Source organism: Geospiza fortis, unplaced genomic scaffold (assembly GCF_000277835.1).
Source record: "Geospiza fortis unplaced genomic scaffold, GeoFor_1.0 scaffold503, whole genome shotgun sequence".
Lineage (NCBI taxonomy): Eukaryota > Metazoa > Chordata > Aves > Passeriformes > Thraupidae > Geospiza > Geospiza fortis.
This window is the reverse complement of record NW_005054654.1, coordinates 275839-300474: the sequence shown is the minus strand read 5'-3', so window position 1 is coordinate 300474 and position 24636 is coordinate 275839. Positions and strand designations below refer to the sequence as shown.

General features: G+C 43.0%; 1 protein-coding gene across 1 annotated transcript in view; it reads right to left on the bottom strand.

Moving 5' to 3' along the window:
• Window positions 1-7241: 7241 nt before the first annotated feature.
• Window positions 7242-24636, bottom strand: part of LOC102037017 (myosin heavy chain, skeletal muscle, adult-like) — a 17532-nt gene continuing 137 nt past the window's right edge. The window contains 40 exon segments of the mRNA XM_031064914.1: window positions 7242-7525; window positions 8123-8218; window positions 8356-8460; window positions 8552-8722; window positions 8817-8942; window positions 9319-9522; window positions 10244-10278; window positions 10281-10545; window positions 10696-10820; window positions 10992-11157; window positions 11244-11427; window positions 11785-11981; window positions 12251-12369; window positions 12470-12596; window positions 12833-13222; window positions 13311-13401; window positions 13489-13634; window positions 13720-13896; window positions 14079-14321; window positions 15290-15545; window positions 15649-15785; window positions 15876-15999; window positions 16210-16327; window positions 16421-16508; window positions 17003-17085; window positions 17186-17495; window positions 18206-18376; window positions 19062-19211; window positions 19311-19429; window positions 20031-20169; window positions 20245-20348; window positions 20451-20549; window positions 20696-20759; window positions 21521-21613; window positions 21707-21821; window positions 21920-21947; window positions 22256-22412; window positions 22504-22647; window positions 22733-22973; window positions 24478-24525. Coding sequence (XP_030920774.1) covers window positions 7370-7525; window positions 8123-8218; window positions 8356-8460; window positions 8552-8722; window positions 8817-8942; window positions 9319-9522; window positions 10244-10278; window positions 10281-10545; window positions 10696-10820; window positions 10992-11157; window positions 11244-11427; window positions 11785-11981; window positions 12251-12369; window positions 12470-12596; window positions 12833-13222; window positions 13311-13401; window positions 13489-13634; window positions 13720-13896; window positions 14079-14321; window positions 15290-15545; window positions 15649-15785; window positions 15876-15999; window positions 16210-16327; window positions 16421-16508; window positions 17003-17085; window positions 17186-17495; window positions 18206-18376; window positions 19062-19211; window positions 19311-19429; window positions 20031-20169; window positions 20245-20348; window positions 20451-20549; window positions 20696-20759; window positions 21521-21613; window positions 21707-21821; window positions 21920-21947; window positions 22256-22412; window positions 22504-22647; window positions 22733-22936 — 5826 coding nt within the window. The 5' untranslated portion in view covers window positions 22937-22973; window positions 24478-24525 and the 3' untranslated portion in view covers window positions 7242-7369.

The following is a 24636-nucleotide window of genomic DNA, read 5'->3' as shown; positions in this document are numbered from 1 at the left end:
TATTACTGTTGAAGAGCTATAAGTGAGCTTCCTACTCTCAATGAGAGAAAAATCCATAGAGAAGAAGGTTGCAGAGAAGCTTGCATGTAAAAATTGGGTCGATTGGATGTAAACATGACTGCAGTCTGAGTAGGCATTTTTTCATATTTCCCAGGATGTGGATGTTAACAATCACCATGCCTGTAAAATATGCTGGCGTAAATACGGCACAAATCACTCCCTAGAAGCAAAATTCTGATTTTCCTGAAGTATGTGTGTATGGAAGGCTAAAATGAGAGCAGACCACTTGATGTTTGATCCATGTAAGCCATGTGACAATGGGGTAAATTGTGTATATATTAGATATTAAAATAATATAAATTTATAATAAATTTATATTCTATATGAATTCTGAGGTGGGATGAGAGCTTGTTAGAAAGAATGGCTGGGAGAGAATTCAGATCATCAGATATTGGTTTCTCTGGGTCAGGATTGAAGGCACTTGAGACAGTAGTTCATGTTGGGACTCAAGTGTTCATTATTTCTTATAGGTAAAACAGCCTCACAACCATGAGTTCTGCAGCCTTTCATTAGCAAGGCACAAAATGGCCAACAATCTCTTGGTACAAGGTCTTTTAAGACTAAACTATCCAATTAAGAAATGACACCGAGATGATTTTACATTTTAACCCAATAACTGATGCCTCAAAGCCCACGATGCGGACTTTTCTGCCCAATTACAAAACATCACCTAAACCCATGAAGAAGAAAGAAGAAGAAGGTGAAGAAAAAGGAAGAAGAAGGTAAAGAAGAGCAACCTGCCTCCACCCTAACACCTCCATCTTCCTTCACATTTATTACTATATTCTAAAACCCCAAACTCTGAGTTTTCCATCCTGTGATATTACACACTTCTAACCAACTACACACCCGTAATCCCAGTGCTATCAATCAATTTTGGAAGCCTTCTCCACAGCCTCAGGTCAATTACAGTGCTCTCCTGTGGGTCTGTGCCTTTCAGCACAGAAAGCTTGAAAGTCTCAGCATCCAGGCTACCAACAATCAGAGGAAGCCACAGGAGTGCTGGAAGTCTTCATCAAGAGGCAAGATAATGCTGAGCTCATGAGCTAACACTGTACTGGCATGGGGTAAGACCCTGATGACAGAGAAATACCCTGTACAGTCTCAGCCAAGTCTACTGTAGGGGCAAGACATTCTTGAGCTTCAACTCACCCAATGCAGCAAAGCTTTGCTCTGCTCCAGACCTGAGACAATCTGCTTCAGGGTCACCATGTCTGCCCAGCTGCCACACATTTCTGCCACCCCATTTGCTCCTGTTTCTGATATGGCACCTTGCTGGCCCCTCAAAAACCCCAAAGGCAGCTGATGGTGTTTCAGGCCTGCCATCAGTGCCGGTCATTCAGCTTCTTCCCTCTCCAAAATGTGCCAGCCTCACGTTCTTCCTTCAGAACTTGTCCTCCCTCTGCCCCTGGCCAGCACCCAAGGGGCACCAGTGAGCCACCCACTTGCTTTTAGGTGGACAGACCTGCCAGGACCTACAGGCCAGCCCAGAGCATTGTGCTGGCAGTGGCTCAGCCTTGATGGTGTCTGAGGCTGTGGGGCAGCAGTGTCTGCACACACCTTCTCCTACCTTGAACCAGATGCCCTCCCACCTCTCCTGCTACCTGCACTGCCACCTGAGGGTGAGCTCTGTATGCAAACACATCTTCATTTCACTCAGGAAAGAACACTTTTCTGTGGTTTGCCCTTTGACAGCCTGTTCTCTTCATTTGGACCTGGGAAATGTCCCAGATAAACAAATTGGCTCTCCTGTGCCAAAGATTTTACCAATATTTCTCTGAGGACATACTGAGCTGGACACTTTGATCCCAACCCCACCATTCTGGCTGGTTTCTCTCCCTTTTATTTTGATTTATTTTCTTTCCATCAAACTTCCTCCCTGTCAGCACTGAGCAAATAACACGTGTGGCTAATACAGAAAAGAAATAGGGAGGTTGGTGCCTTCCCAGCCAGGTCAGCCAGAGGAACTTGCCAAATGTGTTTGTCATTCACTTGTTGTCTCAGACACTGCCGGAATATTTTGAGCAGCAAAGGCCCCTGCAGCCCTGCTGGCTGAAGGGCACCAGCTGGCAGAATGGCTGTCTGGTGGAAGTGCTCCTTTCCCTGTTTCCCAGTGCTCAGTGCCTGCCTGCTTTCCAGCTTTACAGCAGCTTCCATGCAGGATTTGTTCCCCAGGTTTTCTTGTCAGACAACAAGGCTGAGTCTGGCACTGTGGCAGAGACAAGACTGCCACAGATCCAGGTCCAGGTCCAAGAGCAAGAATTCCCCAAAGGCACAGGCACATGGAGAACACAAATGTACACAAATACACAGCTGGCGACATATCAGAGCAGGCGAACACATTGAGAATTCCCACAAATAAGAAGCACAGAGACCTCACCTCATTCCCCTTGGGCAGGTCAGGGTGAGATCCCAGCAGAGATGCTCATAAGTACAAAAGGAGCCTGCTGGAACCTTTCTGGGCATAGACACTCTATGTGCCCAAGACCTGTCCCTGGATCTCAGTCTCCTCAGGCCACATGGTGTGCTCCTCGTGATTTGCACAAAGGCAGCAGAGACGTGTTGGATATCTGAAGGAATCAGAGGACTTTCCCACTTATTCAGGTAACCTACTGCCATTGTGCAAACTAAAGTTTATGGACATAATTTATATAATTTTTAGGGGTGTGCTTCAATATTTTCTTTTACCGGTCTGATAACAACAATTGCTTTTTTTTTCTTTTGGTGCAAAATGCTGCTACTCAGCCCAGAGACTGTACTACAACCACTAATTCCTGTTACATTTAATTTCATAGAGAGTCCTATTCAGTATTCTTGTTTTATTTATATGTTTTCTTTTTGAAATTCTTTCTTAAGGTGATGTTAATTTTCTTACTCTAATCCACAGTTCGGGACTCTGTCTTTTTTTTTATTTTTTTTTTAATTTCTTTCTCTCTGCCCTACTTATAGCTCCATCCTTTCTGAGGTTGTTCTGCTGGGAACCCATTCCTGCCAGTCACTCCCGTGGGCTAATCAGGATAGAATACCTGATAATGTCAGTAACATTAATTTGAAGATATTTGAAGCTGGTCCACACCCAACATTTTGATATTTCTGATAATGTCTGCGAGGGGGTTTGGTAACAAAATTGGTCAAGCAAATTCTTATCTCTAATTCCTTCCCTCCTGTGTAGAGAAAGACAGAGATTTCTGACAGTGTACCTGAACTGAATAAAGGAGCAAAGTTAAAGTAACTATGCCAAAAAGAGGGCATCTCAGAGTCTCTCATGTCTCTTCCACTTCAACCTTTCTTCACAAATGAACTGCCCACGTTGAATCCTATTGTCCTAGGAAGGATCTTAGGCCTGCAATAAAAAAACCAGTGTTGTGGACAAACTTTTGTCATTTAAATAGAGAAATGAGCTACCATCAATGGGAAATTCTATTTTCCTTGATAGCATTTTAGGTATCTTTTTAGCTATACTTGAGCTGTGCACTGGGGTGGTTCTGGCCTCAACCAGGGAGCTGGCAGGAAACTTCTGCTGCTGCCACTGAATTTCTCTGCTCAGCCTGAGCACTGGAGTACCCAGCACTGATCACAACACCTTTTTGCACACACTTTGGTTTTACTCTACAAAAGCTGTGTTGGTACTTTCAGCATCTTTTCTTCCTTATTCAGTGTTTATTGATACATAAATTACAAGTGCTGAGATATATTCTCAGATTCACTCCTGAGTCCCTCTTAAAGCCTGATATTTTGTTTGCAATTTCCATTTCCCTGGCATTGATTTGAGCACTGTTTATACACAGCAGAAAGTTATTCAGTTTCTTCAGATTTTAATTTATTTGGCCATACTGGATGAGTACCCTCTATTCTTGGTGCATTGCTACTCTTCTATTTATTCCAAAATTGTATGAATTGGTGTCTTTTCTCTCTTCAAGTTCTTTTCCTCCAGTCTTACTGGTTGCTATGCTTGTGATTTGCTACATTTCATGGAAATCAAAGTGTCACTTTTCCTGGTATGGACTGTTGTGATTTACATGTTTGTAAAGGTGATGCCATCCTTTTTCAGTGGGGACTCCAAGTGGCTTCCTGAAAAACTGCAGTTGCAGATTATCTGCAGTTAAGAGGAAGGTGTCATTTCACTGAGCAGAGGCAGGTAAAAGCTGTGACATGGAATGTCAGGATAAACAGTTCTTGAAATTGCATCACAGTTAGCTAATCATTCTCCTTCTACCAGCAAACATGAGAAGATGACATCTGAGCAGTGTTCTAAATAATATCAGAGTGATATAGGGGATACATTTTTCCCCACACACTGGAGCTTCAGTTACATAGAAGATGAGCAGGATGGAAGGACTGATAAGCCAAGGGGAGGAAGATCATTGCCTGGAAATGTCAGAGATGTTGGAAAGTGAAGCAGAAATGACAGAAATCAGTGTTCAAAGTTCAGTATTGGAAAGGGAAAAAGTCCAGCTTGTACTGAGAAAGGAAAAAGAAAGGATGATGAGGATGACTGACATATAATGTCTTAGTGCTCCTTAAAGCGCTGATGCTTTTGTGCCCAGGGGACACAGTTGTCCATGCCCAAGCTGTTGAAGGTCAGAGAACTCTATAGTCCCCTTGGGGCAGCAGCTCTAGTGGATCTCATCAGCTGCATCTATTTTAAAACTCCTCTGGGACTTGTTTCTTTAGGCCACTTATGGGCCCATGTTTCTTCCAAGACCACTTATGGGCCTGTGTTTCTTCCAAGATCAGTTACCTGTGCATCAGCACATTTTATATCACAAGCAGCCTGACTCCAGAAATAGTGTGTTGATGCAAAATGACTCCTGTCCTCCAGCCAAGGCAGCAAATCAAAAGTGAGGAGAAATTGGTTTTCCTTTCTCATCCCTTTGATATTCCACTCTGATTCCAGCAAGTCTCCAGCCCTGCTTTCCAGGCTGGCTGGTGGCAAGGCCAGCTCAGCACAGTGCAATGTGCGTGATTTTTCTCCTACCTGTGCAGTGTAAATTCTGGCCTCAGGTGTTGTCTCTTAAGGGACCTGCAATGTTACTTTTCATCAGCTGAGCATTAGTAACAAATCCTCAGGCCAAAATAGTAGCAAATACAGGTGAGAGAGGAGCCCCAGGAGTCTCAGGTGCTTCAAGTGCAACCTGATTCTTCCACAGTCAGAGCAGCTTGTTCGTTTTGGAGGGTGCTTGTAATATCGTCCAAAGGGAACAGGGAGTTTTGGCATTGACATATGGTCCCCAAAGTTGTGGTATTTACTACTCTGTCAGCAGCTCTAAAGAGGTACAGATGGAGCTGGAAATAGTTCTCCATGTTTTCACTGAGCCACAGTTGTAATACTCTGGTTTTTGAAATATGTTTTTGGGGTTTGTTGGTTTGTTTGTTTAAAGAAAGATGTTCTTTAGAACGAAGAAATTCTCCTGTTTTCTTTCAAGGTGTGACAGATAAAGATTTGTCTGGAAAAAAGATACCACCTATCTCTTAGGAGCATATTGTAGGAAGGGAAAAGCAGAGGAGTCATTTCCCTTCTTTGTTGCCCAGATATCACTGGCACTGATGAAGTTTTTACAGCTTCACACATAGAGATGATGTTTCTGAAGTGCATCACTTACAGTGACACAAGAGTCAACACAGAGTGTCATCTTTTCCTTAAATATATTTAGCTGCTGCCTAGAAGACTACTTCCATATTTAGTTATAAAATGGGAGGATCCTTTGGGTGTAAATCTCAGTGCATTTGGGAGGAGGAGGACCTCCCAGTCCTGAACACTGACTGCTGTGGTGCAGTGCAAAAGGCTTCAATACTGCTCTTTTCTCATCATCTCCTTTCCAACATCTCCAGCACCCTTCCCCAATAGTTTCACAGCTCCTGGAAGCACTCCCCATAAATAAAGAGGTATAGAGCTAGCTGGGAACCTTGAGGGACCCACAAATGCTCCTGTAGTGTGATGGAACCAAGTCTCCTTTACAATGGTAAAATGGAGAATGGTATCTGCATGTAGAATCTGCCCTTGGCAGCTGTGCAATGTTCCTGAGTCCAGTACTGCTACAAGCGGAGTTCTCTATTATAAATACTTCTTCTTGCTTTGCAGGAAACAGCCTATCATTTAAGACTTCAGACCAGTACACCTTATGTAGATGTTTTGTTTCTTTTCTGTTCAGCCAAAATACAGTTGGTATCTACATTCCACTCCAGTGCTGCAAGAGTCAGACAGGTAGGATACAATTTGTCATCATTGTCTATGAAGTTTGCTTCTGTAAATTGTTAGATTTTATGATTCCTTTCAAGTTGTAATGTTCTCAATATTATTTTCACTTGAAGGCTTACCTTGCATGATGAAAACCAGCTCTTTTAGCTTTTTGTATTTGTACGTTACTCTTAATTATTCCTTAGCACAAAAACTCATACATTTCAGTACTGGAAACATTATACAGTAGTGCAGCTGTTCCCACTTGTTCTGGTGGCTCTACATGTTACACTGCTTGGGGTTTATCCTCTTGTTCACATTTCTACCAAGCTGTTCATTAAGTTCAATTTAATTTACAACTGGAACATATTAGTATTGGCTATTCTGCCTCACAGAGGAAGTAAGGCACTGCAATATCCTCTTATCCAAATAATACATTATTTGTTTTTCTTTGAAACTTATTGTTAACCTCATATTTGTGAAGTTATTAACAAGGTTGTATGATCTTTAAATTTCCTCAGTAACAAGCCACTCTCTAGAGTTACTGGCCTTCACTTACCTTGTTCTAAGGCACACATCAGTCCTTGCCTAAGCTCCTCCATAAGGACTCAGAGACATACAGATGCTTTTGGGACTACAGATGTTTTCCCTTGGGGAAACTTCCCTCTAAATACCACTTGCCCAAGTGATAATGGGACCATCAATGAGAACCTCTGAGTACTGTACCCATGTAGAAACACGATGCAAAAAGGAAAACCAATTTTTCTATGCCAGCACAGAAAAGGTGCTTGTCCTGCCTTTGTCCTGATCCTCTCCCAGTATGGAAATTAAATTAGTCTTATTCCCACCTTGGTAATGGGAGGAAGACAGAGTGGAGAAATACTGGAGATGGGATAAGTAATACTGCACTGTTATGCAAGGCTTAAAGTGAAATAAATATTTCATTTGAAAATGCCCCAAACTTGTGTACCTGCAGAACTGAATTGACCAAAATCACGGATTCTGCTGTGTATGCGACAAAATCTACGCTCTTTATTCTCTACATATAGACATGGTTACGAACACTTGAAGAAGGACAGAGGGCTCACATTTTGTGCAGCCCTCAGGTCACTTTGCTGCCTCGTGACATCCTCACTCTTCCTCTCCTATTTTCTTGCCATGAATCTCGCGGCTCTTGGCTCGGAGCTTGTTGACCTGTGACTCTGCAATGTCAGCCCGCTCCTCGGCCTCCTCCAGCTCGTGCTGGATCTTGCGGAACTTGGACAGGTTGACATTGGACAGCTCCTCCTGTGTGGGGAGAGGGAGTCAGTGGTGAGGAGCCCAGGGCAGGGGTTTCACTCCCACTGCAAGTCAGCCTTGTGGGGCTGCAAATCTCCATTCGCCTCCTGCCACTGCTCACACATCAGCCTCACACAGAGCTCCTCATACTCCCCTTTTCAGACCCTACTGGGACAAGCTTCACCAGAACTGTTCACAAGTAAGAATCAATTTCACCTCTTCAATTTTTCATTTCTGTACTTACTGTCACACTACTTCCAGCCCAATTGTCAGTGCGACTTACTGGATTGGGAAGACCAGGAAGCCTTCTGCTGCTGATTAGTAGCAGAGATTCAGGAACTTGTTGGTAACTGGGTGTGGCCCCTGGGTTTGTTTACTCGGGCCTGCTGTGTGAAACAGGCTGCAGAACTTCACTTAATTAATGTCCCTGAATGCAGGGTGCCCAGAGCTCACCAAGGCCCCATGACACAATAGCAAAGCAGCGCGGCCAAGACGGTTGTGTCTCAGGAGTTTCTTTCATACCCCTCTCCTGGTATTCAGACTCACTCAAGGTGTGTCCTGTCACAATGGAATGTGGCCTTTGCGCTTTCACCAAGCAATACTTACAGCCTCCTCAGCTTGTCTCTTGTAGGATTTCACTTTCATTTGTAGCTTGTCCACCAGATCCTGCAGCCTCAGGATATTCTTCCTGTCTTCCTCAGACTAAAATGTTTGGCAAATGGAGAGTCAATTCTTGGTTCTGCATCACATGAGGTTAGCAATTCCCCATGGGGATGGTGTGGGCAAAATGTGACTCACTGTGAGAAAGCCCAGTGAGAGCAGGAGAGCTGCTGCCTTACCTGGTAGGTGAGTTCCTTCACCCTGCGCTCGTACTTGCGCACACCCTTCACGGCTTCAGCGCTGCGCTTCTGCTCAGCATCAACCTCCCCTTCCAGCTCCCGCACCTGCAAGGACAAGGCCAGCCCTGCAGCTGCCCTGGCAATGTCTCTCCAAGGACAGACACGCTCACTCAGACACAGCCCCAGTCCTACCCACCCTGGCCTCCAGCTTCTGGATCTGCTTCTTCCCTCCCTTCAGTGCCAGCTGCTCGGCCTCATCCAGACGAAGCTGCACGTCCTTCACTGTCTGGTCCAGGTTCTTCTTCATCCTCTCCAGGTGGGCACTGGTGTCCTGCTCCTTCTTCAGCTCTTCTGCCATCATGGCCGCCTGATCAGAGCAAAAGGTCAAAGCCATTTTGGGGCTAGAGATATTTTGGGCAGAGTACATTCATCATCAGCAATTCTAGGAGCGCCCAACTCACATCTGTGATGGCCTTCTTGGCCTTCTCCTCAGCATTGCGGGCTTCCTGGATGGTATCCTCCATTTCACTCTGGATCTGGGCAATGTCCGTTTCCAGCTTCTTCTTGGTGTTGATCAGGCTGGTGTTCTGTTGAACAATAAAATTATGTGCAGTTATTTCCAAAAGAGAACAATTACTTAAGAAATTTACAGTTTCAATGTAAAGTTATCCTCTAAATATCTGATATCAGATATATATCTGACAAATATCTTATAAATATCTGATATCTTCCTGATGTATCTTGTCAGGTCATACACAGTTAGATAGCAGAGAATTACTGACATTTGAAGCAGTTCTTCTGACTGCTCATGCAATCCTACTCATTTTGCCGTAATCCATTTCTTTGTAAAAGTGTAATAATTCTGGTTCAAATAAACTACTTTATTACAAGAGTTGATTTAGGAATTTACACAGAAGAAAATCTATAAAGGAAGAAAATTGCCCATGAGATTTTGAATCTAACCTGAGTGTGGAGGAGCTGAACTCTCTCACTTGCATCCAGAAGCTCCTGCTCAGCCACTTTCCTCGACCGCTCCGTCTGCTCCAGGGCTGCCCGGAGCTCCTCAACTTCAGCCTGCAGCAGGTTTGCTCTGCGCTCCACCATGGCCACCTGCTCCTTCAGGTCATCCTGTGTCCTGATAGCATCATCCAAGTGTATCTGGGTGTCCTGTAGAGACCAAAGAGAAATTATAAGGTGAAGAATCGAGAGAAATTATAAGGACACAGCATTGTCACATAATGGCATTTGCCACCAGTCCAATAATTATTATGGTAGTATAATATATATGATTATAGGAATATATTTATATGAGGACATTGTCTGCCTATGCACTGTATCTTAGAAAAGTCAATTGGAGGTTGATTCATGAGCATCTGAGATCGCTCAAGAGTAAGGTCAAGTCCCTGAATTTAAGAAGCGTGGACTTGAGTTGATCAAGGAATTCCTGGATGGAAACCCCTTGAGAAACTCCTCTCAAGAATAAAGAAGAAAAAACCAAGTTAAGAATGTTTTTTCTGGAGTGCAGGAGCTCTCAATTCACATGTGTAAGCAATTAGACAAGAGAGGCAGGAGATCAGCATAGCTGATCAAGGACCTTCAGGTCAAACTGAAGTGTGAAAAAGAAATGCATTGGTGGTAGAACAAGCAGCAAATGTCTTTGGAAGTATATTGAGATGCTGCCAAGATGTGTGAGGATAGTATTATGAAAGCTGAGGCAGAGCTGGAGCTCAATTCCTGTTTTGTGTGGCCTCACATTGAGTATTGCATCCAGTTCTGGGCTCTTAGGTTAAGGAGAGTTATTAAGGAACTAGAATGTATCTAGAGGACTGCAGCAAAGCCAGTATTGGAGAAAGTAAAACCCAAAGTGCACATTCTTAGTGTAACATACCTTGAGTACTGCCTGAGTGTTCCTCAGATTCTTCCTGCAGCCATGCGATTGGCATGGCTCAGCTGGATCTCCATTTCATTCAGGTCTCCCTCCATCTTCTTCTTCAGCCTCAGGGCTTCATTCCTACTCCTGATCTCAGCATCCAGGGTGCTCTGCATGGACTCCACAATTCTGAGGTGGTTCCTCTTCATCTGATCAATCTCCTCATCTTTCTCTGCTATCTTCCTGTCAATCTCAGCCTTCACCTGGTTGAGCTCAAGCTGCAGGCGCAGGATCTTTCCCTCCTCATGTTCCAGGGAGGCCTGGACAAATAGACAGACACATTGATAAAATCAAAAATATTTTCAGAAATCTCAGCTGCTCTACCCAGCCAGAACAAAGGGGAACCCAGGACTTTTCAGCCCTATTTCCTCGATTTTTTACTGCAGATGCCAGTGGTTGTGGTCATGTACCTCAGCTTCCTCCAGAGCAGCCTGGATTTCAGATTTCTCCTGCTCAATCTGCTTCTTCACTTTCTCCAGCTCATGAATCGCCTTTCCTCCCTCTGCAATCTGCTCTGTGAGGTCGGAAATCTCCTCTGTGAGAACAAAGATCAGTGGCATGGTCAGGCACAGGGCAGAATGGGAAGGGCCCTGTCCCACCAAGGTGACAGGCATCTCTGCAGACCTGCAGGCCCAGAGCCATGAACAATGGTGGTAATGGCTGAGAGTGAGAAAGGCCAGGGAGGAGCAGAGGGCCAGGGACTTACGCTGCAAGTTCTTGTTCTCCCGCTTCATTGTTTCCAGGTGGTCCAAGGACTCCTCATAGGCATTCTTCATCTTGAACAGCTCCGTGCTCAGAGAGCGCGACTCCTTCTGCGAGGCCTCCAGCTCAGCCTGCGTTTCCTCATACTTCTGCTTCCATTCTGCCAGGATCTGAAGAGAAACAGGGAGTCAGTACGGCTGTGACCATCACGGGGCCCTGCTCTGGCCAGGAGTGCTGGTGCTGGAGGCCCAAAGACCTTGTCAAAGTTCTTCTGCTTCTTATCCAGAGCAGCACAGGCAGCATTGGATCTCTCCACATCAATCATCAGGTCCTCCACTTCATTCTGCAGCCTCTGCTTTGTCTTTTCCAGGGAGGCACATTTGGCATTGACAGCCTCAACATGCTCCTCTGCGTCCTGCAGGCGCTGGGCCAGCTTCTTCCTGTGAGACAAGCACAGTTGCACATAAGAGCTTGGAAAGATGTCAGTTCTATACTGTCATGAGAGGTCAGCTGATCACTTTAAGGGTTTTGAACTGCGCACTTTTCATAGATATGTAAGGATCTATACTTTGCTGTGTTCTATCACCTATTAGGCCTGTCTTAGCACTTCTAGTCCTAAAGCATATATTTTCCCTTCCTATCTCCACTTTTTCTCTCCCTTCTTCTTTCTCCTTTTTTTACAAATCTATATCTTTGCCTTCATTCCACTCTTGTCTTAACCTACTCTCAGAGATTCAAATTTTCCATGACCAGTTTCAGTCTTCTCCAGTCATTTCCCACCCTGCTTCCCCACGTACTTGGCCTCCTCGAGCTCCTCTGTGCGCTGAATCGCGTCCGTCTCGTATTTGGTTCTCCACTGGGCCACTTCACTGTTGGCCTTGGACAGTGCTCGCTGCAGCTCCCCCTTGGCCTCCTGCTCTTCCTCATATTGTTCCCGGAGCAAGTCACAGTCATGGCGAGCGGACTGCAGGGCGTGGGCCAGGGCGTTCTTGGCCTAGATGGAGAGTGGGGTTGCATCAAGGAGTGGTAATGTCTCATGAAATCTCTTCCAGTGAATTAACCTCACACTACAAACATGACTGCTGGAGGAATGTTTGCAATGAAGAACAGATGTAAGACTGGGGACAAAATCCATTAATCAATCTTATTGCAGAAACAAAAACCATCCCCCAGGATGGTTTATGCTAAGTAGATCCTATCCCCACTAGGCTGTGTAAAGCTACAAGCGTAGTCAGTGGCTAGTGGTAAGAAATCAGGAATAACCTTAATTTCTTCCTCTAGATGCCTCTTCAGTTCCTCAATCTGTTGAGTGAAAGCCTGTTTTCCTCTTGACAGCTGAGAAATCAGAGCATCTTTCTCATCTACCTGGCGTGAAAATTCACCTAGGGAAGCAAACAATTAAGAAGATGTTCTAATTGTTCATTTATGACCTAAACAAGCTGGTTTAGGAGTCATGCCAAAACATATGGGAGTCTCTCTAACCTGCTTCTGTCTGCAGACGAGCTCTTTGAGCATTGAGGTCATTGATCATGCGCTGATGCTCTTCTTCCTTGGTTTTAATCTCACTCAGCTGATCTTCCAGTGTGCGGCACATCTTCTCCAAGTTGGCCTGTGGAGATCACAGAGAATGAAAGAAGATTATATCTGGATGCCTTCTTATTATGAACAGCAGCATCCTAACCAGAAAAAAGTGAACAGACTTGCAAGTTATAGACTGTTCCTTGGAGATAGAAGGTTCGAAACAAGTTCCATACAAAGACATGAGTTAGATGGTCATCTGTCCATAATTTTAACGGATATATTTCAGCATTATTTATATTCCTTTTTTTTCATATTTTTCCATACCTTGGCTTTGGAGACAGACTCCATGTTGCTGGCCAAGTCATCAATCTCCATTTTCATCTCACTTTTTTCCTTCTCCAGCTTCTGCTTCACGCGTTGCAGGTTGTCGATCTGCTCGCCCAGCTCAGCTGTGCTGTCCGCGTGCTTCTTGCGCGGGGCGGCAGCCGTGGCTTCGTGCTGCAGCGTGGCTTCTTCCAGGTCACGGCGCATCTTCTGGAACTCTGCCTCACGCTTCTTGTTCATCTCCACCTGAGCTGCTGTGGCCCCTCCTGCTTCTTCCAGGCGCTCGCTGATCTCCTCCAGCTCCCTGGACAGGTCAGCGCGATGCTTCTCTGCTTTAGCGCGAGAGGTTCGCTCTGCCTCAATTTCCTCCTCCAGCTCCTCAATGCGGGCCTGCAGAACAGCAGGGAGCCTTCACAGCCGTGCCCTCCTCCTGCCTGAGCTGAGCCTGAGCAAGGCAGGGCAAGGAACAGAGACTTGCCTGCAGCTCCTTGATCTTCTTCTGAAATTGCATGCCCAGGGCTTGTTCATCTTCGATCTTGCTCTGGATCTGGCTGATTTCAAAGTCTTTCCTTTGGGCCAAGTGAACCGTGTTAGAGCTCAAAGAAAAGAGACAAGTGCTGCAGCCCAGCACTCAGGTGCCCCAGAGCCACACTTACTTCTTCAGTTTCTCATCCAGCTGCTGCTTATCATTCTCCAAATCCATGATGCTGTCCTGGGCCAGCTTCAGGTCTCCTTCCAGTTTCCTCTTTGCTCTCTCCAGGTCCATGCGCAGTTTCTTCTCTTGCTCCAGGGACCCTTCCAGCTGAACACAACAAGACCATCAGGGCTCTGCCAGCCAGGTTGGACTCCATACCTGTCCTGTTCCTGCTCTATGTCTGTGTGCTTACATCATCTACTTGCTGTTCCAGCTTGGTCTTGGCTTTGGTCAGAGTATTGACTTTGTCTTCCTCTGCCTGCAGGTCATCCAGGGTCTGCTGATGGGCCTCTTGGAGGGCTTTCTTCTCTTTTGTCAGCTTGGCAATGGTCTCATCCAGAGCTGCCATCTCCTCGGTGAGGTTTTTCACCTACAAATATAAGCATGCTTTAAAATTTGGAAGAAAACATGTTCACTGGTTTTATGTTTCATTTATCTTTTGGATACTCAGAGACGCACAGCTCAAGATTTTCCAAAGTCAGCATGTCTTTTGGTAAGTTGACTTTGAGTCTGTAATTTCATGACCCTTTATGTGACTGACAATGTGTGTACCTTGTTTTCAGTGGCATGTTTTTCCTTCTCCACCTTGGCCAGTGTTAGCTCAAGGTCATCAATATCTTTCTTCAGCTCTGAACATTCATCCTCCAGCTTCCTCTTCTTGGCTGTCAGCTCAGCATTAATTTCTTCTTCATCCTCAGCCCTTTCAGTCACTTCCTTGACTTTGGCTTCCAGCTGGATTTTGGTTTTGATGAGCTGGTCACACCTTTCCTCTGCATCAGCCAAAGCATCAGCTTCCTGGTGGGAAAATGCAGGAAATGTTATTTAGTCCTGAAGGAACCTATGTGAAATTGCAAGACTTTCAAATTACTTTCGGGGAAAAAATACACTCTGCAATTACCTTGTAAACTACAAATCTAGAAAAAGGTTTTAGTTAGTTTTCTTGTTGGACCTTTTGCATCTTTAATACAGGTCTGTTTAGCTGCATTTCATTTCAACCTATTTATTTTGAGTATGTCAGAAAGTCACTTAGATTTAACTGATGTTTTCCTTTTCTTCTTTAGAAAGTGGTTGTGTCTTGCTATACTAAACTGAAATTTATGTGGAAGTCTTGAGATATGTAAATAACTCTTCCTCCGAGGAAATATTTGAAACTCCCTTTTGTAGCTTTATACTCAGCCAATAGTGTCAGTGGACAATAGAATGAGATTCATCATTCCCTGAAACAGACATCTCAGCTCCAGAGTATTGCCAAAATATTTTTTATGGTTCTGGGAGGCCAAAAGACATGGGAGACAGACATATGGAGATGATGCTTGTGTTGTAAGTTGTAATGGGTATCTGTGTTTTCTGGGATTTCTGGGATTAGTAGGTGCAGGAATTGAGGTGACATCTGCTATAAGAAATGGTAATCAGCTCTTCATTTTGATGAAAGTTAAGGCAGATTAGTAGGTGAATCAAGCTGCTGTCTCTGCTCCACTAGATACACTACAGTGACTACAATAAGGCTTTATATCTCACATAATGTCTCTTATATGGTTTTATGAACTCACACTGACACATGCAGGTATGAAGACTAAAAGCTCATCCTTTTTAAATTACAGCTCGCAATAGTAAGATTGAGTGGAGAAAGAATGTGGCCTTCAGTTACATGGGATTAGGCTTAAAGTATTTTAAAAGGCTTAGTATATAATTTGAGAGTCCTGTATTAGGAAAGGAGTGTTAAATCGTATTTACTTATAAAAGTATAGAAAAATGTTACTTACAGCCTGCACTTGGAGCTGTAGGTCATTCTTCTCTTTCATTAGAGAGGCCATTTTCTCTTCCAGCTCCTTCCGCTTTGCCTCAGACTTTGCAAGCTCTTCCTTCGTTTTCTCAAATTCTTCCTTCATGTTTGCCATCTCCTTCTCAGACTCTGCACTCTTCAGCAAGGGCTTGATCTTGAAGAACAGCTTCATCCATGGCCAGTGTTTGACATTCATGAATGCACGAATGTTGTACTGGATGCAGAAGATGGACTCTCTGAGGCATAATTAAAATGTACAATATGAATATTCTCAGTCTGACAAAAGTCAACACTTTTCCATGAGCAGAATGACTTTAACTGAAGAAGAGGAAGGTGTACCTGCGCTCCACCATTCTCTGGTACTCCACCCTCGCCAGGTAGCCCCTGCACCTGGCCTGGGTGCGGGTGATAAGCTGTGCCAGCTTCTCATCCCTCATCTCCTCTAGGATCCCTATCAGCCCAGCTTTGAAGAACACCTTGAGAGAGGCAATGTTGCAGCACATCACTGTCAGGTAGAGAGAGCAAAGCCTAGGCATGCAGTGAAGCGGGGGGTGGGGTGTTTGTACCTTGGTGTGTCCAAATTTGTACTGGGTGTGGTCCACATCGATTGAACTAAGAAGCTTCTCAGAAGCCTTCTTGCTATCGATGAACTGTCCCTCAGGGATGGCACTGGCATTAAGCACCTTGTATCTGTGGAATTGGAGGAAATAGGAGGAAGACAATGTCCAGTCATAAGAATGTTCTCTTTACTGAAGCCAAGAGCAGTGTTTGCAGCAGAATCAGGCTGAGGAAGTTGGAATTTCATCTCTCCATACTTAGAGACCCTGGCAAAGCTCAGTTGTGTGATGGAGCGCAGTTGGTGAGGACACGTGACTTATCTCTTCATTTCATAGCTCTCACCTCTGTTTGAAGTCAGCATAGAGGACTCTGCTGGGGAACCCTTTCCTGCAGATCCTGATCCCTTCCAGCACGCCATTACAGCGCAGCTGGTGCAGCACCAGCTCGTGCTCCATGGCACCTGGCAATGCACAGCACAAATGAGGGGCACAGATTGCAGTGCAGAGGGGACTGGGTGTATCAGAGCAAGGATCTTTCAGCTAGGGGTTCTTACCAGGTGTTTTAGTCTCATTGGGGATGATGCAGCGCACAAAGTGGGGGTGAGTGCTCCGCAGATTTGTCATCAGCTTGTTCAGATTCTCCTGTGGGGTCCGCACAGTAGTTTAGATGAAAGAAAATTTACTTTTGCATACTTTGTACCTAGAGGCCAAGGAACTAATATAATAAATCTTACAAGAAGCTTTCAAATTTGATGTCCTGGTTTAATGAAACATTATATATACTTTTTATTGAAAAATATTCTCATTTTAAAAAATGTTTAATTTTTTTGCCTTATTTTGGAAGAAGTAAAACACTACTCTACAAATATTTTAACACAAGATGTTTTCGGATAAATATTTATATTCATGTTACATGACAGATTCTGAAAAAAACTTTTTCCAAAAAAAATGGGAGTGAACTATTAAAAGAAATGAAGACTGAATCCTAAATTCGAACAGAAAATCACAATGAAATGCACTTCATACTTAGTATAGCTTCTTTATAAAACCAATGCCAGAATACAAACCTGAGTGTATTTAGCTCAGTTTTGACATTATGTTTATGTCACTTAATAGGAAATGAATCCATACTTTACCCGGAAAAGAGCTGAGACAGTCTGGAAAGAAGAACCCTTCTTCTTGCCTCCCTTCTTGCCACCACCACCACCACCACTAGCCTCTTAAAATAAAAAAAGAAGTTTTTTAATATAACCATATAACCTTTTTTGTTGTATCTTTACATATCCCAATTGTTGAAAAAGAAAAGTTAGAAAAATAACCTGCTTCTCCTCCACCATAAGAAGCAAAAAGTAAAGCCAGGGTCTTCACAGATGATTTCTGGTACAGCCCAATGACAGTTTCATTCAGAGGGTCCTTGTTCTTCTCCAGCCACCCAGTGATGTTGTAGTCCACTGTTCCAGCATAGTGCACCAGGGAGAAGTGGGCCTCAGCCTTGCCTTTGGCAGGCTTGGGCTTCTGGAAATTGTTGGACTTGCCCAGGTGCTGGTCATAGAGCTTGTTCTTGAAAGAGGTGTCAGTTGCCTTGGGGAACATGCACTCCTCTTCCAGGATGGAGAAAATGCCCATGGGCTGGAAGATAGTTCAATAAAAAAGAGAGAATGCCTGTAGAATATATGATTATGGCTTTGTCTCAAAGGGAATGTAGTAAAAGACAGGAAGCTGAAAAACAAACTTCGCCGTGTAGAAAATTTCTTTCTAAAAAGTGAGTTTAAAAGATTCACCTGCTTAATTTACACTTTGGCATCATGATTTGGAATGTTTTCTATGCCAAAGACCATGGTAAAGTTCATGAGCAGGAAGAATATATTTTAAAGTGTTTTTCACAAATATGTCCATGGCATATTTACTTGTGTTTTTGAATTTTCAATCAGTGCCCTAAATTATAAGGAACTACAAGAAATCTCTGTTTCTTCCTCTCAGAGGTCAGGCACTGTACTTGCTTTGCTGTGAACCATACAGAACAATTACAGATAACTTTATGGATAACCAGTTATCCATTTCCAGATAACTTTATTCCAGAACCCGAAGAAAATGTTTCCAATTTACTTTAGGAACTGCCCTCTGTTTTTGAAGATAATATTCTTTAGCCAAGCAAACGAGATACCTTCCATGCAGAGAATGTGTGATAATTACTTCTATAGTTTTCAGTGGACTTTGTAATATCTATAATGCATCATTAGCAGTAGTACAGGTCAAGATGTATTTCTACAATTAAAACTGAATACAAGAATACAACCATCGGAAATTTAAAACAATGAGACCTTGAATTAAAAACATACCTTCTCAATGAGCTCAATGCAGGCAGCCAGGTCCATGCCAAAGTCAATGAATGTCCATTCAATCCCCTCCTTCTTGTACTCCTCCTGCTCCAGCACGAACATGTGGTGGTTGAAGAACTGTTGCAGTTTCTCATTGGTGAAGTTGATGCACAGCTGCTCCAGGCTGTTGAACTGCTCAGTGGAAAAAAAACCACAACAACCAACTCTCATCAATATGCAAAATTCTTGATCATTCTCCTCCACCCTTTATAAATCTCCCCAGTTAAAACACAACTGTATTACCAGGACCACACCATAACAGAACCTATATGCAGCTTCAGAAAGAAATACCTACATAATGAAAATGAGGGAATTTTTTTAGAAGCAGATTTTTTTAGTGAATTTCCTAAAATTAATAAAATACTTTGGCATTTTTTTTATTCAGCAAACAAGATGAGTGCATGCTCTTGTCTCCAAACTGAAAACCCTTTTAATTCCTTGGTTCTTTAAACATTTTGAACATCTTTAACATGTTATATATTTGCCAGTGCATGTCCTAGCTCTGCTCCAGAAGTTCTGTTATAAATTTATCCAAAATATTTTGGGTCATTTAAGCCTTAACATTAAACACAAACAGCTGTAACATTACAACATAAAAAATTCTATTTGCTGTTTCTGCACAAACATGACTCTGTGCTTGTACTGATGGAGCTTTTAAGGATTTTGTTTTCTGCTAGAAAAGAAAATGACTTGGTTGTTTTTCTGCATAAAATCACAAATGATTAGCATGTTAAACCTTCAGAGGAATATTACTTGCAAGTCCTCTGATATAACCATCTTTCCCTTCAAGAGCAGCCCTCAAACATGAAATCCTTACATCAAAGATCTCAAAGCCAGCAATGTCCAGGACACCAATGAAGTACTGCCTGGGCTGCTTCGTGTCCAGCTGTTCGTTGATGCGAACAACCATCCACAGGAACATCTTCTCATAGACAGCCTTTGCCAGGGCACCCACTGAGTTGTATACCTAAACCAAAGGAGAATGGAGCAGAAGAAATACAATATGCAGAGCAAATAGTAAGTGATTCAAGGCAGAGGTTCCCAGTCCGCAAGTAGTTGTTGTTACCTGCTGCACAGTTTGGCCCTTGGTCACGTATTCATTCCCCACCTTGACTCGTGGGTAGCAGAGAGCCTTGAGCAGGTCTGCTGAGTTCAGACCCATCAGGTAGGCAGCCTTGTCAGCAACTAAGTACAAGGACAAGGAGATAGAAAAATTAAGGCTAGCAAGACATGCAGCAGTTTGAGTGATGAACCCTTCCCAATTTGCTTACTGGCTCTCAGAGGAACCATGACATAATTATTCAATTAAAATCATCTTTGCATTGAATGTTTTATATCTAAAGGCTATATTTGTCTTTAAAAATCCTCACAGAAACTTCTAGAAACAATGTATTTATGAAAAATTAATCCAGGAATTCATTAGTAATTTTGCCCTAGAAAGTGATTTATGAAGTAGAAGTTCTATAACTAAACATAATGCCTTTATTTTACTTAAGTATCAAACAGAAACAAGTTTTTTTCAAAAAATCTTTTCTTTCTCAGTGGGTCTCAGCATATGAGCAAGTTTTGCTGATTCAGAATGGTAGCTCAGGAGAGATTTTTGGACATATATGCAGTTGGTAGTGCAGATAACGATGAGCAGTATTTGAAGAAGGAGTGCATTTTGGATGACAGTTTCAAACCTATGTACCATCTCACCTAAACACATTTCTACTCCGTCTTCCAAATACTGATTTATTACTGCCACTTCTATTTCTAGCAGATCAGCCAAAGATTTTGCTGATACCTTCTGTGCCATCAGGCTCTGCCTGCTCCTCTCGTTGCTTCTGCTTGAACTTCAGGTTCCCATAGTGCATGACAGCCCCTGTCAGCTTGTAGATGGCTGTTTTCTCATCAGCACTGAAGCCCAGGATATCAATGGCACTCTGAAATAGGAACAGTAAAGTAAAACATTTGTTTGGGAGATTCCAATAGTTGCAATACTCTGAATTGCTACTTACATCTGTAGCCATCAGCTCCTCCTGGTCGTTAATGCTGGCGACAGTGATCTCGCCTTGACTCACAAACTGGTAGTCATATGGGTTCGTGGTGATGAGGAGCATGTCTGAAAATAAGAAGATGGGTCATGTAGGCTTAGTTTAGTCAACCAAGTAATAGTGTGAGCAGATACTCAGCAATCTTCTCCCAAGTTAGTAATTCTTCCTACCAATTAGCTCCGGCTTCTTGTTGGACATGATCTGATAAAAGATGTGGTAGCTCCTTTCCGCCTTGAGCTGGAAAGTGACTCTGGACTTCTCCAGCAGATCTGAAGGGAAAATTTAGTTAGAAACAAGAAGAAACAGCAAAAGAAAAAAAAAAAGGGAAGATGGGAAGAAAACAGGGAAGGCAGAATAGATGATGTTGTATGGACAGGGGAATGGATGGATTGGGCACTGCTGGGAAGTGTCTTACATGTTTCAATATCTGCAGAAGCCAGTTTTCCTGTGGCACCAAAATGGATTCTGATGAATTTGCCCTTTAAAGGAATAAAAGTGTTTTAATATTTACAACATAGAAAGTGTATCTGAAATAAAGACGTTGGCACAAGTTTTCTACTTAGAGACATTTTCTTAACATCTCTGTATTTGCACCAGTAACACAAAGGTATCTTTTTCATTTTTGACCATGAAAATAATCAGCAGTGGCAAAACTGTATTTTAAGTATGCTGAGTGTACAAATGAGAAGGAATGTGTGAAATTCAGTCAACAAATTATTCTAACTATATCCTGCACACAGAGAGCAGTTACCTTATGATACAGAAAGATCAATTTAAGAAGCAGAGCTGCTTAATTCTGAATTGTGATCTAATAAACAACTCCACTTCTGATTAATTACATCTGAAATACAGCAAATATATTATTCAATTACAAAATTTCTCTTTCTTTCTCTCTCTCTTTCTTTCTTTCTTTTTCTTTCATCTCTCCTAACCTCCTTTTTCCTACAATTTGTCTGTATCTTAGAAAATTAGTATAAATGTAAGTAAAAATAAACAGAGCTTTTTTTTTAACATTACAGTATGTTCTAGGAGAAACACCACATAATGTAGTATTATTTGCATTTTATTGTAAAACAATTTTTTGTGTTGTGGAATCTGGAGAATGATCTTTAGGATAAGCGGCAAAGCTGTGGTAAGAAAATTCAGTTCTACTCGTGAAAATATGATGGCTGAACAGAAAAGAATACTGACATAACTCCTGTTTACTATGTCACAGGAATTATTTTGTTAAGCAACTCACAAAGCGTGAGGAGTTGTCATTCCTCACGGTCTTGGCATTTCCAAAGGCCTCCAGCAGTGGGTTGGCGCTGATGATTTGATCCTCAAGCGTTCCCTGCAGGGTGATAATTATTGCTAGTTATCCTTTCCAAAAATCATGTCAAGAACAAAGGAAAGCATTGATCCCAACATGTATCTACTACTTTACCTGCATTTTGCCTGATGTTTGTTCTTCCTTTTTCTTGTCTCCACTGGCTGCAATTGTTGCAAAGTACTGGATGACACGCTTGGTGTTCACAGTCTTCCCGGCCCCGGATTCTCCGCTGCCAAAGCCAAGAGAGAAGCAGAGGGTGCGTGGTCAGGCAGGAGGGGCCCTGGCACCGGGCAGCCCCACAGGGACCCGCGCAGGGGGGGTACCTACGTGATCAGGATGGACTGGTTCTCACGATCTGTGAACAAGGCAGAAACACAGTGCTTCAATCTCGATTAAAAATAGCGAAAGAATGAAACCTAGCCAGGTAAGTCTAATGTTTTGCCTGATGTCAGCTTGACTTAAACAAGCAAAGCACATCACTGAGTGCAGAAATATCTTTCATTTAAAAGAGTAGAAAGAACACTATGAAGATAGTAAACTCCAACAGATGTCTGTGTCAGATCCAAGAAAACTTTGAAAAAGTCTCTTCACTTTGCTGAGATGGGGTATCCCTTAAAAGAATTTAATGGTCCAATGCATCTGAGACTAGACAGAACCACTCACCAGTCAGCATGAACTGATAGGCGTTGTCAGAGATGGAGAAGATGTGTGGAGGGGCCTCCTGGCGCTTCTTGCCTCGGTAGGCCAACACCACCTCGGGGTTGTACACCGGCAGCCACTTGTAGGGGTTGACAGTGACGCAGAAGAGACCCGAGTAGGTCTGCAAGGAAGGCACACAGCACGTTGGCTTCCCCTGAGGCTGGCCCAGCAGCTCCTGAGGCTGCCCAGAGGAAGCTGCTGCTGCCACTTACGTAGATCATCCAGGCTGCGTAACGCTCTTTGAGGTTGTACAGCACAGCGGGTTCGTGCAGGTGGGTCATCATGGCCATGTCCTCGATTTTGTCATACTTCGGAGGGTTCATGGAGAAGATCTGGTCATCCTTCACAGTTAGGGTCTGTCAGAGGAAGAAGGATACACATGTCAGCTAAGAACCTAGAGTGGGGATCATATGTTTTCCTTCGGCCTTGTTTTTGACTCACCTCTCCCCCTTCAGTCTTGACAGTGACTTTGCCCGATTCCCTGCTCGTGATTGTCCCTTTCACAAAGGATTCCTTTGCATGTACCACGAAAACAGATGTCTTGGCATCGAAAGGTTTATTCTGGGCTGCAATTCTCTCCTTCTCTGACTTTCGGAGGTAAGGAGCCGCCTCCCCAAAGATGGCCATCTCAGCGTCCGTAGACATGGCTGCACTTTATGGAGGGGCTTGTCTGCAGAGAACACTGTGGAGGAGCAGATATGTTACTCAAATTTGCCAGAAAGTAAGCGCTTGTTAGGAGAAGAAAAGAGAAGTTGTGGAGAAAAAGAAACTATATTAATACAGCTTGTAGCCTTTTGGAAGGAATTGAGAATTTTTGCATTGGTGCAATTCAATATTTTTGGAAAACGTCAAAATTATATTTAGGGAGATTATTTGGCCTTTACCGAAATCACATTTAAATAATGTATAGATACTTAGAATTCAACTATTTAGTCACTGTACTATGGAATTAAGAACCTCAAAAATCCTTTCAACTGCTTAAGCACTCTTAAAATTAATTTGGAAATATTATAATGCTCTTTTCTCACAATTGATAGTTTTTTACAAAGATCAGAATGCTCATACTCCACTGTCTGAACTGCACTCTGAAAACTCTAACTTCTTAATGACTCAGTTTCAGTATTTAGAACTTTTTTATAATTGTATTAATAATACAATTTTCTCTAATTTTATTGACTGCTTGAATCCAGGCATAAATTGCAACATGACTGTTAAAAGAAGATTAGTGCTGTTCAAACCACACTGAGACAGCTCCTTTTCTAGTACTTTCTTTTGTTTTTTAAAAATTAGTAGAATTTTAGAGAAAAACAAAATTCAAAGATTTAAAGCTGTAATGAAGTATTTAAAAATAAGGAATTTTAAAGCCTGAATTAATTTATCTGAAATATATTTTTCTTTCCTCTGCCCCGAGGAAAAAATAAAGCAAAAACAAACACTGGGCAGCTTAGGAAAAGATTTAAATATCTCTTTCTGTATTGAGTTAGGTACCTGATATTGACACAACATTTAATCTTGTGTTTATTTTACTAAAATGAGAAAACATAACATGATATTTCTTTGTTTGTCTCTGGAGGAACAGGTAGTGGCTTCCAGAGGAGGGAGGCTGCATCTTCCATTTCTTGTGAAGTAGAAAACAAGCAGGGCAGGAAACAAAGGACAGCATTGCCTTTTACAGAGGTGACAATCAGAGCTTGGTTTGTTATATTACAGCTCTTACTGCTTTAGTGACTCCATGGCAAATTTCAGACAAAATATCACATTGCATATTCTGAGACAAAATGCTGAATTTTGCAGTTTTCCTACTGTATTCTTAGTTCAGTTACGCAGCTACAACAGCAGTGATGGGAAGGCAGTGCACCTCGCTCCCTGTTAGGTGAGTTAAGCAGAAGTGAAGAAGGTCCCCATGGGGGTTTCCTGGCCTGCCATGAGTAGTCAGAGACTTCAAACACAGCTCCTTAAAGGGTGGACCAGATGACCTTATGAGATCCCTTACAACCTGGACTGTTCTATGATTCAATAATTCACTTGAAAACCATACCAACCTTCCAGCATCCCACCACCTTATACTGTCACTACAGTGGATTTAAGAATATACAGTGAAGCAGTGACCATTCACTCAGCCATACACACACCCCACCCAAAAGGATCTGTCTCTGTTCCTATAAATTGGTAAATCAGCTTCTTACCTCTCGTGACACCAGATGTGTGGCTTGTGAGCTGGCAGCTGATCAGTGCTGTAAAACAGAAATGATAATTCCCAAATTGCTGCTGCACAAAAATCAAGAGTGAAAACATGCAGGTGCCTTGAAAACAGATTTGTAATGGAGTCCCCTCCTGCACAGGAG